Source organism: Narcine bancroftii, chromosome 6 (assembly GCF_036971445.1).
Source record: "Narcine bancroftii isolate sNarBan1 chromosome 6, sNarBan1.hap1, whole genome shotgun sequence".
Classification (NCBI taxonomy): Eukaryota; Metazoa; Chordata; class Chondrichthyes; order Torpediniformes; family Narcinidae; genus Narcine; species Narcine bancroftii.
This window is the reverse complement of record NC_091474.1, coordinates 36,806,616-36,823,292: the sequence shown is the minus strand read 5'-3', so window position 1 is coordinate 36,823,292 and position 16,677 is coordinate 36,806,616. Positions and strand designations below refer to the sequence as shown.

The 16,677-nt window shown below is 40.6% G+C and overlaps 1 protein-coding gene and 1 long non-coding RNA gene across 4 annotated transcripts in view; one reads left to right on the top strand and one right to left on the bottom strand.

The window, feature by feature from the left end:
• Positions 1–10,921, top strand: part of LOC138735947 (pleckstrin homology domain-containing family G member 4B-like) — a 136,042-nt gene extending 125,121 nt beyond the window's left edge. For 2 of the 3 annotated variants that reach the window (XM_069884639.1, XM_069884638.1), the window contains 4 exons: positions 1,657–1,884; positions 3,813–4,024; positions 7,156–7,218; positions 9,246–10,921. In XM_069884639.1, coding sequence (XP_069740740.1) covers positions 1,657–1,884; positions 3,813–4,024; positions 7,156–7,200 — 485 coding nt within the window. In that variant the 3' untranslated portion in view covers positions 7,201–7,218; positions 9,246–10,921. The remainder of the gene's footprint in view (positions 1–1,656; positions 1,885–3,812; positions 4,025–7,155; positions 7,219–9,245) is intronic. The other variant, XM_069884640.1, reaches the window with a different exon arrangement.
• LOC138735948 (uncharacterized) overlaps positions 9,065–16,677 on the bottom strand; it is a 49,389-nt gene continuing 41,776 nt past the window's right edge. Inside the window, exon 4 of the long non-coding RNA XR_011340023.1 lies at positions 9,065–9,696. This is a non-coding gene — a long non-coding RNA (uncharacterized lncRNA). The remainder of the gene's footprint in view (positions 9,697–16,677) is intronic.

Below are 16,677 nucleotides of genomic sequence, written 5' to 3'. Positions count from 1 at the left end.
AGGGAAAGATCAAATAGATTAGGACTTTATTCCTTGGAGCATAGAAGAACAAGGAGAGATTTGATGGAGGTATTTAAAATTATGAAGGGGATAGACAGAATAAATGTCTATCTGAGGGTAGGTGAGGTACAAACCAGAGGACATGGGTCAAGAGTGAAAGGGAAAAGTTTAGGTGAAAACATCTTCACACAGAGAATAGTGGGAGTGTGAAACGAGTGGTCAGCTGAAGTGGTGAATGTGGGCTCAATTTTGACATTTAAGAATTTGGTCAGGTACATGGATGGGAGAGGTATGGAGGGCTGTGGATTAGGTGCAGGTCAGTGGGACTAGGAAATTTAAAAAAAAATGGTTCAGCGCAGACTAGAAGGGCCTTAGTAGCCTGTTTCTATGCTCTAATGCTCTATGTCAACTTAGTCTCTCCATGGAGACTTAGCAGAAGAAATTGTTAACTTGTAAAACAAAAAATGACTACAGTTAAACATTAATTGGCACCAATCTTGGAATCATCTTCAAAGCAACAAGAGGTAAATTTTGAGAGTGAAATGTCAGAGATGGAACTGGGCTATTCCTCTCTGGTTACATTCAAGTTATTTAACATCTAGGATATGGAGATGAGGCTTGACCATTGCCACAACTAACCTTGATGTGACATTATAAGTCTTCATGTACCTAAAATATAAAGACAGCAATTTAGTGCTGTGAAATTTTGGAGTCTGATGAAATTTTGGAGTCTGATGCTATATCTCTCATTGATATTTTTTCATTAATTTATCTTGTATGTTGCATAAATGCAAGACATTAAAGTACGCAGTTGTTGAGCGTGAAAATTATTATGATTTTATTCTTCACTATCTTGCAATACTGGAAAAGCTCATGACCAAAAAAATCAGATTGTCTTTACATTTTCATTCAGTTACCTTCACACATTAAAAAAAGAAATAGCCCTAACCTGGAACAATATTCCACGTGCTTGCTGAAGGATACTGAAAAATTAGATTCGAGACGAGAGCACTCACTTTGTGCTTCATCTTGTGCAGTCCAGTCTCAAAAGCCTAAAACTCTCCATCCTGTACTACATCTGCATTCATCCTCCCATTTCTGTTCGGACTTATTTAAGGACTCTGACTTTACCTCATTTCATTTCCCCCCATCTCCGTATTGTATAGTTTGTTTACATGTGTACGCGGACTCAGTTTTTTTTGGCACTATCAATAAATAGCAATTCTGCCTCACCCACAGGGAAAGGAATCTCATGGTTGGATGTGATGTCATGTACGTTCTCTGATAAATCTGAAATGTGCCCGATCCAAGGGGAAAAATTCTCTTAATGATGCACAACCTTTAAAAATTGGATTCCCATCTTTGCACACAATTCCACTGACCTTATGTTCTTTATTGTCAAGTTTGGGGGGGGCGGGGGTTTAAGGCTTGTATATTGGCAAGATGACAGCAGGCCTCTTGTCTGACATCATTTGTCAAACTTAATTTGCCTACTCCCACAGTTTTCTCAGAACCAATTCAGAGCTAAATTGGCTCATCGGGAATGCATAACAGATCTAGTTTTGATCCTACAAGGCAGATAATTGGTCTCCTGATACTGATCAAAATACATTTTCACCATCAAGATGCTAACAAAGATTGTGATGTCTGTTACAGAGCATTCCAAGAGACCGAATTCGATAGGATCTAATGGTAGCGCCTCCTCCTCAGGAAGCCAGTCTTCCTCCTCCTCTTCTGGCATTGGATCCCTGACTGTGCACAGTTACACCTCATCACCTTCAACTTCAAGGAGCAACAGTGGCATCAACAACTGCTTGTACCACACACGGACGTGCACTGAGGAGGATAATTTGGAGAATGACTCCAGTGGGAGACCTTTCATGAGTGAGTGACAAATGCACAAATACTGGTTGCCATAAGTTAGCCAAGGCATTCAATGCCACTTGATGCAGTCTTCAGAAGGTAGAATAGAACCATAGGATTTATACAGCATGGAAATAGACCCTCAAGTTGCAACCATCAATCCTGTACTACTTCTATTCTACTCTCTCCACCTTCCCTCAGATTCAGCCATTTACATAGACACAAAGTGGCAATTAATCCAATATCCCATATATCAGGACTGTGGAAAGAAACCAGAACATCCAGGGGAAAACCCACACAGTCATATGGAACACCAGGGGTCAGGTTTGAACTCAGGCCACTGAACCTGCAAGGCAGCTGCTCTACTACCACATTGGGTGAAACAATGAATTTTTTTTTGCCATCATGCTGACAGAACTAGAAGACTAATTTCTGAGATAATAATATGGTTAGATTTCCAGTCTCAGTTTGAAAGAGAGAAACACAAAGACTGCATATGCCAGGATACTGAATAAACAAAGAATTGCTGGAAGAACTCAGTAGGACAGACAGCATCCATGGGTAGGAATGGTCAATGTTTTTGCATCTGGACCTTCATCAAGACTCCCTCGTCCACTCATCCCTTCCAACGAATTCTCTCCTCATCCCCGAGGTACCTACCTCTATGACAGCAAGAAATGCTGCACTTCTCCCTCACCACCATTCAGGACTCCAAATTGTCCTTCCAAGTGAAGCAGCTCTTCACTTGTGAATCTGCAGGGGTCGTCTATTGCAGGTGGTGCTCCTATAGTGGCCTCGTCTGCATCAGAGACTGAGAGGTGCGCCATGAAACCTTTCTCTGTCTGCTGCTATAATAGGGTCTTCCCGACATGTCCATTCCAACATGACTATCCATGCCTTCATGCACTGTCAAACAGAGGCAACCTGCAAAATGGAGGAACAACACCTTCTTCTGTCCTGTATAGGCAGCTTCTAACCAGATGGTGTTAACATCAACTTCTCCAGTTTCTATTAAACCCCTCCCCTGAGTCTTTTTGTCTAACCTGGTCTCCTTTCCTCCAGCTCTCTATGGTCTTCTCTCTCCATTCAGAGAATTATCCCCTCCCTTATTACCTTTTGTCTCTTTTATCCTCCCACCCTTATCCACCTATAATCATTTACCTGTTAGCTTGTGCTTCTCCCTCTGCCCCTTCCTCCCTCCTCTCCACACCTCTTTATTCAGGTGCCTGCCTGCATTCTGCTCCTACCTTAATGGGCTCAGGCCTGAAACATTGGTTGCCTTTTGCTTCCTATAGATGCTGTGGGACTTGTTGAGTTTCTTTAGCAGTTTTCTTTTGTATTTCACAACTAAACCTGAAGCACAGGTTAAGCAACAGCTTTGACATAGATTCAGACTGTTTGGGATAAATGATCCACGTTACCATGTACCCTCTCCAACAAACTATTCAATCACAAGTCTAGTGCAGCTCTGTCCATGGGCTAAGGCACCAATTTGTCACCATGAATGCTTCTGATCATTCATTGGCTAAACATTTTTATGAGGTAGAAATGATTGGTTATTCATGGCATCTAGTTAAATAGGGGTGAATTTCCAGAGGTGGATTTAATCAGTCATTTATTTTATCTTACTGTAGGAGCTTTTGGAGAAAAAAAATGATGGAACCAATTACAGAGTTGTATCAGCTTTCCACTGCTCTTACTTCAAGACTACACTGGGCCAATGAGAACTGTGCCCTGTATGATTGCTACCTATTCCTGTAAATGTCATTGAAATCTACATTTGATGGAATGAGAGATTAATAGAGGAGAAAATGTGAGAAACATTTCTCACCATCTTTGTAATATTCTGGCTAAACAGGGAGAACTTGCTGTATTTGGAAATGTTATTGGATGGTGCACATGCAATAATGAAAGATTAAGTTGATGAGAGGCTTTTATTTCATCCACAGTTGAGAGTTCGGAAACATCCTCACAGTGTAACTCTACAGAAAGCGTTAGTGGCTTCAGCAGTTCTGAGCACAGCAGCATTTCTCTGACTGGAGGAGAGGCACAGGAAATGCTGGCCACCTGTTCATGCAAGTCTAGTTTAGATCCAAGCCCACTCTGTGCACCTCCATTATTGACAAAGGGAGAGTTGCCATTAAGAAATTTGATCAATAAGGTATGTATCCCACTGTAGATGTACTTTGTTTTCATCTTTTCCCCTTTATCATTCAATGGATGCCAAAATACTGCTGCAAGGTGTTATTTCATGGGCCTCAATGGTTGTCTTGGATCTAAACCAAATAGTCCCCAACGGATGGAAGGAACATGGAGAGTAACATTTCTCAGCACACTTCCTGTACCCTAAAGGAAATTGATCCTAGTTTTTGACATAGTGATCTCTCATAGGAGTGTCTGCCATTATTTATATCTCAAGTGATAATCAATTTATTCACCCACAAAGACAGAGATTTCCTTCAATAATTTTGAATCAGGAACATCCCACAGATACAACCAGTTTCTCACCTTGGGTAAGTGGTACATTTATCTGTTCCTAGCCAAGCAGCAGTGCATGTATCCAATTACCACCCCACTGAAGATCTCAAAACTCTCTGTAAACACAACATTGAATGATTGTTTCATTTAAAAAAACAAATCTGTGGGAGTTTGCAGACATTTGAAGTAAAAACTAAAAATGCTGGAAATCTCAACAGACCTGATATGATGAGCAGTCCATAATCTTTCAGAATAGGCTCGCATGAACATCAACTGCTTCGGTCTTCACAAATACTGACTGATCTGCTGTGTGTATTCTGCATTTCTAGATCATAATTTTTTGACTAGTGGACATTGTGATTGGAGCAAAAACAAACTGCTGGAGGACCCCAGCAGGCTGAGGAACGTCTTGGTGTTGGGTGGGTGAAGCTGTAGAGGAATTGTTGATATTTCAGGTTAAGACCTGGTCTTTCTTCCAGAACAATCCAACCAGTTCCCTTTCACCGACTCTCTCTCTCTCATTTGGAAGAACCTTACCTTAGAAGAACTGTTCTTTGGAATAGGTGATTTGGCTGTGCATATATTGGATTTAGAAAGTAGGAAACAGGTAGGGCTCATGAGAATTGTATGGTAGCCAGGAAGGAACTTAGGGGGCACAAGGAGGCCTTGGCAAGTAGGATTAAGGAGAACAAAGAGGTGTAAGTACCTGGAATGCCTTGCCAGGGGAGGTGGTGGATGCTGAAAACAATAGGGGCATTTAAGAAACTCAACCAGGCACGTGGATAAAAGAAAAATAGAGGTTTACAAGGTAGGAAAGGTTTCAATTTTTTTTGGTAGGATTACATAGGTCAGTACAACATCAAGGGGTGAAGGTCCTGCACTGTGTTGTCCTTGGATCTTTTTCATAAATTGTGAAGTATGGAGTGGGATGATATTAGGGGGTTATTCACCAGCTCAGTGCAAGTGAATCTGGATTCTGTCTATTTCAGACAGATCCACTTAGGATATGCAATATCAGCCAAAATTAGCAGACAAGTTACAGTACCAGTGATCGGGAATTGGGTTCGAATCCTGCGCTGTAAGGAGTTAGTATGTTCTCCCTGTGTCTGCATGGGTTTTCCCTGGTGGCTTCAGTTTTCTCCCACCATTCAAACATACCATGGTTGTTGGTTGATTGTGTGTAATGGACTCGTGGGCCAAAATGGCTTGTTAGCGTGCTGTATGTCTAAATTTAAAAATTCTAAAAAGTACACTCACATTCATTTGTTTTTTTGACTGGTGAAACAGAACAGGAGGATGAAACCACCAGTGATTTAAGAATCACCAGTTTTTCCTTGATTTACAAAAAAAATGATGCATTCTTGGAGAGTATGTCATCAAGTAAAAATGATGTTAATGGAAACGGTTAGGCGAAATGCACATTAACAAGAAAGTCTGTAGGTGCTGGGGTCAGATGCAATACACGAATGTGTTGGAGAAATTCAGCAGGTCACACAGTGTCCATAGGAAGTAAATGATGACTAATGTTTCAGGACTGAGCCCTTGAAGTCAAGATCAATAAACAGGCAGGCACCCGAATAAAAAGGTTTTGGAGGAACAGCAACTTGTATTCCATCTGGGAACCCTCCAGCCAGACATCACTGATGGGTTTCTCCAGTTTCCATTAAATGCCCTCCCTCGAGTCTCTCATCCCTTGGTCTTCCAGTTCCCCACCCCCTCCCCTTTTCGATCACAGAGCTATCTCCTTCTTCCCATCACCTCTGCTTTTTTTTTCTACCCTCTCAACTCTTGCCTCTTCCCCACATTTTTATTCAAGTACCTGCCTCCTTTTTGCTCATACTTTGACGAAAGATTCAGGCCAGAAACGTTAGTTACCCCTGTACCTCCAAAAGATACTGTGTGACCTGCCGATTTTCTCCACCACTCTTGTGAGCTGCACTAGTTAAAATGTATTGTTGATGTTTAAGTATTCTTGTACATGGAGAGTGGCTTGTTATTCATCTGGACAAATAGTTCAGTGAAAACAAAACTGAAGACGTGTCGAAGAGTCAATGGCATTAGAGTGAAAATATATAAAGTGAGCAAGTCTGGAGGATTGGTTTCCAATTTGCATTGTTGGGAATGCCTAATCTTCAGAGAAAATACTAATCCAGTTCGCAGAAGCAATTGGCTGGCATCAAAGTGCTGAAGATGTGCTGGGATTCATAGCCCACAAGTGTTGTTCCACACATCAGAGTGTGGTTAAATAAGACTCTCACAGATCGGTGGGTGAAGTGCAGTTCGTAGTGAACAGCACTCCTAAATCTCTTGCATTTCATATTATCCTATCCAAGTTATTGCACATATACAATTATAATTAAATAACATGGAACTGTCCAAAATTCAGGGAGCATTTTTCACTTTGATACTCTCTTCCCAATTCGATTTTCTTATAAGGAAATGTTTAGGTTACTGATCAAAATTAAATAGGTTGTATTTCTTTGCCTAAACAGAGCCAAATTACATGATCAAATAGTGATAAAATACAACAGAGGATTGTGAAATATATTTTCTCTACACTCACTTTAACCACAAGAAACAATGTTTTGGAGATAATAAATCCCAAGGAAGTGTTCTTGTGTCAAGGGTCCCACTGACAAAAACTTATTCTCAAATATTTTGACGCCTTACACTAGTGAGCAATAATCTCCTTAGCTCATGTACAAATTTGAGAAATTGCCGTATTTACACTTTTGTCAGCTTGATAGAGCACAATACATCAGTGATTACTGCTGTTTGATTTTATTGTATTGACAGTTTAATGTTTTAAAGCAGGAAAGGCCACTTGAAATGTCTGTGGAGCGTTCAACTGCTGTCTGACTCTGAAACACCACTTTGGTAAGTCCTTCCATCTGCCAACAGTTTCAATGTCTCTGGTCAACTCCTCTCAGCTATCAGAGGCTCATTTATCAGAGAACATATTAGGGACCTAGTAAGGAGAATATTGCAACTGTAGTTTGCTGGATGGGGGTCGTAGTCAGGATCCATGAAGAAAGCTCAAAGAGGGTAGGTAAGAGCCAGTTTATTTGGTGTTGGACGTGGTCTGACAGTTGACCCAAATGCCAACAAAGCAAGCCTTATTTACAGCAAAGTTCTGCTCCTGCTAGAATTGGTTCAGCCATCCACAGAACAGGCTTTCACTCAGATTTTGCAGAAGCAACAACTCAGAATTTTCGTGGATACTATGGTCTAGAATCCTGTGCTTAGGTGCACCATGTTTATGCAGCACCTGGAAGCAAGTTCCCATTGCTACACAATCAAACTGTGACTCAGTTGTCATTTAAAGAGGATGGTTCATACCCAGATTTCCGGGGTGCACTGTACATAACCATTGCATCAGTGAGCTCCTCAGTGACATAGTCTGGAATGAACTGCTTGAAAGGGTCATTGAGGCAGTTCATATTACAACTTTTACAGGAAATGGATCCAACTTGCCAAAGCAATATTTTCAGGACTAATTGGAAACACAGAGAAATAGGAATAATTGTGTGACCCTTTCAAAGAGCAAATACAAGAATGATGACCTCCGAATTTAAACAATTAATTCTCTTTGCATATCCAAATGCAGGCCTATTGGTGTGCTGCCCCAGTAGCACAAATCTTGGTCCAACTTGCCCTTGCCAACCAAAATCCCTCACTAGACCTACCTTCCTGCATTGGGGCCATATCTAAGCAAACCTATTCATGTATCAGTCCAGATGTTTCTTAAACAATGCAATAGAACCTGCCCCAATCACATCCTCTGGCAGTCCATTTCCATACACCCACCTCCTGTGTTTAAAAATAAAGTTACCCTTCAGATTCCTGTTAAGTCTATTCCCCCTCATTTTCCCCCCCCCCCCCACCTCACCTTAAATCTATGGTTACAAATTTCCCTAATCTGGACAATGGACTCGGTTTTCACCCAATCAATGATTTTGTACACTTCTAGGAGATCACCCCTTATCCTCCTACACTCTAAGGAATAGACTCCAACCTGCTGAGCCTCCCCTTGTAGCTCAGCCCCTTTCCTCCACCCTTCCAATAAGTAAACCAAAAAATTCTCCAAATGGGGCCTCACCAGCATTTATACAACTGCAACACAACTTTCCAACATCGATACTCAATACTCTGACTGACAAAGGTCAATGAGACTACTCCATCTACTTGTGACACCACTTTCAAGATGCAACATACTCCTGGATTGCTCTGCTCTATAACATTTGCCAGATCCCTGCTGTTCTCTGGTGTGGGACCTACCCGAAATCCATCACATTTCTCTGTACTAAGTTCCGTCAACCGTCCCTCTGCCCACCTGATCAAGATAAATGACAAATAGCAATGGGCCCAGCATCAGATCCTGTGGCACACCACTGGTCACAGGCCTCAAGTCTGAGAAACAAGCTTCCATCATCACCCTGCACTTACGATATGAAGCCAATCTTCTAATTCATTCTGCCATTGGATCCCATGCAATGTAACCTTCCAGAGCAACCTGCCTTACTTTTCATACACATTTTTCTCATAAGATGGTTATAATGTTTCCTCTATGATAGTACTGCAAAGCACTGAATTTCTTGACTTGTTCATGACAATAAATTCTAAATCCTTATTCTGAACCTTGTTGAATGCTTTGCTGACATCAAGACCAACTCTGTGACACTGATTCTCTGGCTTGTTCTGTTTTCATGCAATCTGCCTGGGCTGGGGATAATGATTTAAGCCCCGTATTTGCCAGGTATCTATCTACATAAGGAGCAGTTTATGCAATCATAGTTATTCCAGGAATTTTAATTCACAAACTTCCTGTAAAAGGAAGTTGAGAGCACAAAGTAGGATTCACGAAACAAGTGTGTAACATTTCATTTTAATTGTTTGTTCTCCAGGCCTTCGAATCGATAAATTGCTGGTGGAAGATTGGACTCCCAATTAAGCTCCAAGATTTAATTCCAGTTAAGAGTTGTCGAGATCAAACAGACGTGGAATTTGCCTCGACAGATTGTGGTTTTCCTTTTCAGAGAAACAGACGTTGAATTATAGCAGAATTCCAAAAGAATAGCCTTTCTATTCTTTGAACTTGCTGTTCAAGTCAGAGGGTCAACTTGAAGGTCACTGTAACCAAGTTATGAGCCTTTTCCTTTATAGGTCCTTCAGGACACTGTGCTCAATAGCATCCAGCTGTGTTTTTCCACTGATAACGTCTGTGGTTTGGAAACAACCTCTATCACTCCATTTTTGATACGTGTGACAATAAACTTGAATTCAACTTCATGGCAACCTCGGACAAAATATCAAACTAGGAAGTTTGATTTTTGGAGAATGTGGCACAACAGGGATCTAAATGAAATATAAATATAACCGTTTCAATGTTATGAAAGACCTATGATATATTGTATATTATTGTTGCTGTCTTTTGCACATCTTTTAGCTTCAATTACAATTATAAAATGCAGAAAGTTAATTTGTAATACTTGTATATTTTTACAATATTAAAAAACCCGTCACTTTTCTTCATATACTAATAATCTTTTGACCTACTTCGTATTTTTCATAATTCAAAGATAACATAAACTTTATATTAAAAATTTCAATCAAATTTAATCCAGTTACTGTCTGCTTCAGGTGTCACAGAAGTAAATTATTCTGTTGAGTCCCCAGAGACACAAGACAGACAAGACATGGATGAACATTTTTATCAATGAATAGGGACTGTACACTCAAGAGTGTCCATAGGTCAAATTTACCTTTTATTCCCCAAACTGTTTAAAAAAAAAAATTCCATGCTGATGCAGCAATCGTGAAACATATTAAAATGGCAATGAAAGAACCAATTGTTAGTTAGTGCAATGCTGTTACAGCGCCAGTCACCCAGGTTTGAATCTGGCACCATCTGCAAGGTATTTCAGTGACTTGCGTGGGTTTTCTACCACCCTTCAAAAACTTAAATGTATGGGGGGGCGGCGGGTGGTGTGGTAAGTTAATGGGGTATTTAGCAGCATGGGCTTGTAGGCCGGAGGGGCTCAATACCAGGCTCTATGCCCAAATTAAATTAACTGATAATCTGTAACGAGTTAGAAAATTTGCATGGTGATCTAAGGCTATGTTAGAAGCAAAGAATTTTTAAAAAATACGAGTGCCAGATGATTAAAATCAACTTCCTGCATTTATCAGCTGCTACCATGCTGGGCTTGGAAGTTCCAGACAATAGGATAACCATTCCAGCAACAAGGCACCCGATTCTACCCAAAGGTAGAAGCAGTTCCCTTTTGATATTGATGCTAACTATGTGACACACCTCCACAGAGGTCTCAATGCCACAGAAGTGTTGGACTTAAAATACTGTAAAATATTGAAAATACTGACATTTCTTGTGGTGTATTTTTCTGACTTTTACCACAAAGGTGGTGTGAAATGTAGGATTTTTGTACTCAACAACTTTGTGCTACAAGTAGAAGAAAATTGCCCCCTTTAGTTGTTCTACTGTCCCCTTGTGTAAATTAGAATTAACTTAATAACTGCTGAGTTTTCTGGAGTTACTGAGTAATTTCCATTCTATCCAGACTGTAACATTGTTGCTACGCAACTGAAAATGTATTAAAGGTTTGATTTGAACCATTTGATATTAGAAGCAGTGTCACATTGGCGTTTCTGTTCTGAAATGAATTGTTCAGTTGCAAACTAGGAGACAGCGAATGTTATGAGCATTCATTGAGATTAATGGAAGTGGAACATCAAATGGTCCCAGAGCTGTCTGGTTCCTTCAACACTTTTGATGAAAATACATTTGAATTAAATTGAATTTACTCAATTAATGTGCAAAGACTGGCACTGCAGGAATACACAAAATATGTAAATTTGTTGTTTGTGGTGCAGGTGCTACTTGGCAGACAAGTGGAGGTGGTCTGACGTGCTTTGAAATAATGCTGCATCAATTTTGCTTTGATAATTGTGGTGCTTGTGACACGGGTGAAAGAGGACCCAAAAGGTGGGGGCAGGAATAGCACCCAACTTCCTGGGGACACAGTATGAAGGCCAGCAGTATTGGTGCAGCTGTTGTCTCAGAAACCTGGTTTCAATCCTCACTGCAGATGAGGGAGAGCGGGCAAACTCAATCCAAAATTGGCTGGAATGAGGAGACCAATGGTTGATAAGTGTATTTGTGTGACTGCATGTGTTTAACATGGAGTAAAACTTTACCCACGTTTAAATGCATTCAATTCAGAATTTAAAAAAAATAAAAAGCATGTTTGTGGTTGAGAGCGAGGAGGGAAACTTCCAACTGGTGGAGGATTCATATGATGTGGTCAAAGGGACGAGAAGGATAAAGCAGTGCATTTGGGGATGTGCGGTGAGACCGGAACAGCCCAGGATGCAAGTCCATTGATCCTTAAACAGGTAGCAAGACAGTTCATTACAGTGATTTAAAAAGGCATACAGGATAATTTTCTTTGTGAGCAGAGAGTTTGTACTGGCTGGAACTGTACATTTAGTTCTGGGCAAGACCACAGGAGAGATGTGCTTGCACTGGAGATAGAATGGAGAGTTACCAGAATCTTGTCAGGTAAGGAAAATCTTTGAGGGGGAAAAATATTGGATTGGCTTTGATATTTATTTGTCCTGCACCCCCCCCCCAAAAAAAAACAGAAAGAACAAGGAGTAGGAAAATGGGATTCATATAGGTATAGGTGGATGGCAATATTCTATAGACCAAAATGGGAGGATCAGATGTGGATTGGAAAGACAGTGACATCATTAGGGTTGGTGTCACCCTCACCCACCCATTGACCCCGACCTGTACAAAAATCCTTAATGTTTTTTGGACTAGCAAAAAAGACATTAGCAATATTTGAAAAAAAGTTGTAAAAGTATAGAATAATGATAAATATGGATGTAAATTTTAATATTTCTTAGATGAATACTAACAGCAAATTTGTTTTGTAAAATCTTGTTAATTATTAGTAACTGAGCAGAAGCCTTTTTTCATTTTTCTCCTTTTCCTTTAATTACTTCTTCATTCTCAAAAATACTTATTGATTATAGGTTCTCAAATACCAACTACCACAATATTGTAGCTAACACACCATAAAAATCGGACAAAAGCAGTGACTATAAAACTCCAACAGTGCGTGATTTGAAGCGTCATTATAATTGGGTAATAATGACAGCTCTTAGAAATAAATTAGCATGGAGTTTTAGCCTTGTAGGTATATTGATGCATGCAAGCTGGGTTTACGAAAAATGTTGGTTGTTATAACTAACTACATACTCACATCTCTACTCGTCCATGTAGTTTTATATAGATAGTCATTTTGGTGTGACCTCCTCCCCGTGAAACCAGTGGAAAGACAGAAAGGGGAATAAGGAATGCTTAAAACCAAACTATTGAAATGTTGGAGGACAGAAGAGGGACAACCAGATAGCACAATTGAAAGGTCCTGTAGATTTTTTTGTAACATTGATCAAGTTAAAAATATTGGTTGGGTCATTGGGAAGTTAGTAAGTCAGTGGTGAATGAAATGATGAGAGGCAATGTCATGGCCAGACAAGAGTTCCTGAGCAACAACGAGGTCAGACAAAGTGATGGGAGTCACAGGAAGTGAAATCTCAGCAGAGTGGGATTGAGCACTCACCAATTTACACAAGTCCCATGAAGAAATGCATCAGCCTCAGTGGGCTTTGACACAGAAATGCTGAAGTCAACTTTGATGCAACTTTTGCTGCACAGAGGATTGCCAAGAAAAACTCAGACACTGCACAATTCACAATAGGTTGCAAATTTTTCTTTACATATTATTACAAAAATCACATCTCACTACACAAGCACATTTTTTTGGACAATTTCCCCTGAAGCTTGGAAGATTGCACTGATCAGACAAGGACTGACTCAGGATTTGAACGAGGAAGCATTCCTGGGCTGAAATCCTACATCTTCTGAGAGGAGAGCAAATATTGATGGTATTGGCAAGTCTCAGAAACCAGACTTGGGCAATTATGGGCCCAGCTTCAATTCTTTGCACAATCAATTAATCTTAGCTTTCACAATGAGCCCACCAAACTAGAGGATATCAGGGACAATAACATTAAATCTTTGTAATAGTACTGTATTCATTCACATAAAAAAGTATTGACCGTAGTTCACCTTATCTCAACAGTTGATGCTGAATCACAACTCTACTAGTCCAGATAGTTTCATGCCAACAAAGATGGCATTCACGTCGTAACAAATCTTGCTCGACTTAAAGGGTCATTTGGTTCTTTAACCAACTCTCTTCACCCCCATCCCCCCTCAAAGTTCAAATGAACACACATTTGTCATTTGTAGAATTTGTGTGCAAATTATCATTGAAATCAACAACTTTAATGGTGTTCAAATAATGCACTTTACCTCTCATTATTTTTAATCATTATGTAATGGGACCAGCTTAACGTTTAAGCAATTTAATGCACAGAAGTCATAGATTGTTAATGATAAAATATACAGTGGTAAGTAATTAACCCAAGAGAAAATAGGAAGGAACAGGCACTCAAAATGAAAAATTAATATATGTAAAAGTACGAGAATGATCTAGCGCACACATGTCAAACTCAAGCCTGTGATATTATTATATTTGGCTCGCAAGATCATATCAAATATGTATTAGAGCTGGCCTGCTGGCCGCCGCGCCAGTATAGCACATGCACAGCTAATACTACAAATCCCAAAATGCTTTGCAAATGCATTGGCCCGTCAGCCCGCTTATCGCCCCCACCTCCTCTCTTTAGTTTCATTAACATCTGCGACCTGCCGCCTAACTCACATGTAATAAACCCCTTACGAAAAATGGCCAAACGAAAGACAGAAAACAGGACCTTTCAAGACAGGTGGGAGGCAGACTATATGTTCATCATTTTAAAAGACAAACCTATTTGTCATTGAAGCAAATTGTTATTTTATTTTTTATTTTTTTTTTAAACTTGTTGGCTTGTGAAAAAAAATTTAAAAGGAGCTTAAAGGCTATAGAGAAATATTATTTATTGAATATTTTACTTTTCATTTGTTAATGCTTCTTCTGGAAAGAGTTTAACCAAAACTATTATTAAACATTTATTTTAAGAAGAAAAAGTTTAACATTACATGCAGATGTTGATGAAAAATTTCAATAAATATTTAGTTTGGCCCACGACTTAGTCCAGGCTTTTAATTTTGTCCCTCTGTGAATTTGAGTTTGACACCCCTGATCTAGAGGAAGCCAGCAAAGTACAACATGTCATCAATAGAACAATTAAAGGATTTTACCTTTTTTAAAAATTTGTAACGGTTCATTTCAGCTGGTTGAAATATATTTCAAAAGCATATTGTGATTTATAATTAATCAAAAACAAATAATGTTGCCAATCTGACACTGAAACACAAAAGACTGCAGATGCTGTGATTATAGTTAAAAAAAACTTTCAAGTCTTGAAAAAACTTTGGGGTTATACATCTTTGTCTCCTGTGGACACTGCACAACCTGCCGAGTTTCTCTAGCACTTTGTTAATTAGCTCTGGACATTTTCATCTCCAACTGCCGCCGGGACATCAACCAGCTCAACTTCACTACCTTCCTCTCCTACTCCAACCTCGCCTCCTCAGAATGCTCCACCCTCCACTCTCTCTTCAACAACCCTAATGTCATTATCAAACCCATGGACAAGGGTAGTGCTGTTGTAGTCTAGCGCACTGAGCTCTACCTTGCTGAGGCCAGTCAACAGCTCTCTATCAACTCCTCCCACAGGACCCTACCATCACCCATCAAACCACCATCTCATCGATTCTGGGCACCTTTCTCCCTCCCCCCCCCCCCCCCCCCCCCCCCCACAGCCACGAACCTTGTACTCTCCCATCCTCGCACTTCTCGTTTTTACCTTCTACCCAAGATATATAAACCTAACCCTCCAGGCAGACCTATTGTCTCTGCTTGCTCTTGCCCCATGGAACTAGTTTCATTTTACCTTGACTTCATCTTTTCTCCCTTAGTTCAATCCCTCCCCACCTACATCTGTGACACGTCACACACCCTCCACCTCCTCCAAGACTTCAGATTTTCCTGAACTGGACAGCCTCATCTTCACGATGGATGCCCAATCCTTTTACACCTCCATACCCCCACCCCCCTCCACATACAGCAGGCCTTAAAAGCATTTCACTTTTTCCTGGAACTTTGACCTGAGCAGTCACCTTCCACCCCCACCCTTCTCTGCCTGAAAGAATTTGTCCTCACCCTTAACTTTTCCTTTAACTCTTCCCATTACCTCTAGAGTAAAGGAGTAGCCACGGGTACCCGCATGGGTCCCAGCCTTGCCTGCCTGTTTGTGGGTTTTGTGGAGCAAAACATGCTCCAAGCCTACACAGGCAAGACCACCCCCCCCCCCAAACTCTTCCCCTGGTACAGTGACGTCTGCATCAGTGCACCCGTAAGAAGTTTGCCAATTTCCACCCTGATCTCAAACTCACCTGGTCCATCTCTGATTACACTCTCCCTTTTCTGGATCTGTCTCTATCTCAGGAGACAGACTCTCCACTGACATTTATTACAAACCTTCCAACTCCCACAACTACCTGGACTACTCATTCTCATACCCTGTCCCCTGCAAGGACTCCATCCCTTTCTCTATCTCTGCCGCATCTGCTCCCAAGAGGAGGTCTTCCAGTCCAGAGCCTCTGAAACATGGCTTCCCCTCCACCACTATTAATTCAGCCCTCACCACATCTCATCCATTCCCCACTCATTGCCCTAGCCCCCCTTTCTCCAGAAACGATAAACACAGAATTGCCCTTTTCCTCACCCCACCATCCTCCACATTTCTCCAGTATTTATGTGTTTTTTCACTGAACCATGGTGTCAGAGTCTTGCATTTAACCTATGTATTAGCATTAATCACTAGACTCAGTTGTTCAGGCAGTAGTGATACAAAGAAAAACAAGAGTTCAGTACTATTCTTTCTCAGTTCTGATGTAGTGCCTGTTCTCATCTAGTCACTTTTCTTCAGTTGATACTGAGGTGATGAGCACTTCCAACATTTTCTATTCATGCTTTATAAAAAGGATATTGAAGATAGAAACAAGCAGATAGACAGAGCAGCTGAGTTAGAGAGCTTTGGTGTGGGATGACTATCATGTAGGTGTTGGTCTTTAAAGGCTGTAGTGAGGAGGTAGGGGAGTGATGGGGGCCAATGCACCTGCCAGGTTTCCCCCAAAACTTAGTGATTTTGCTACCCCAGGTTCTATTTGACATCAATAATTTGCATTCAAGAGCACATTACACTTCATTCAAACTGGGAGAAATGATGACCCTGCAG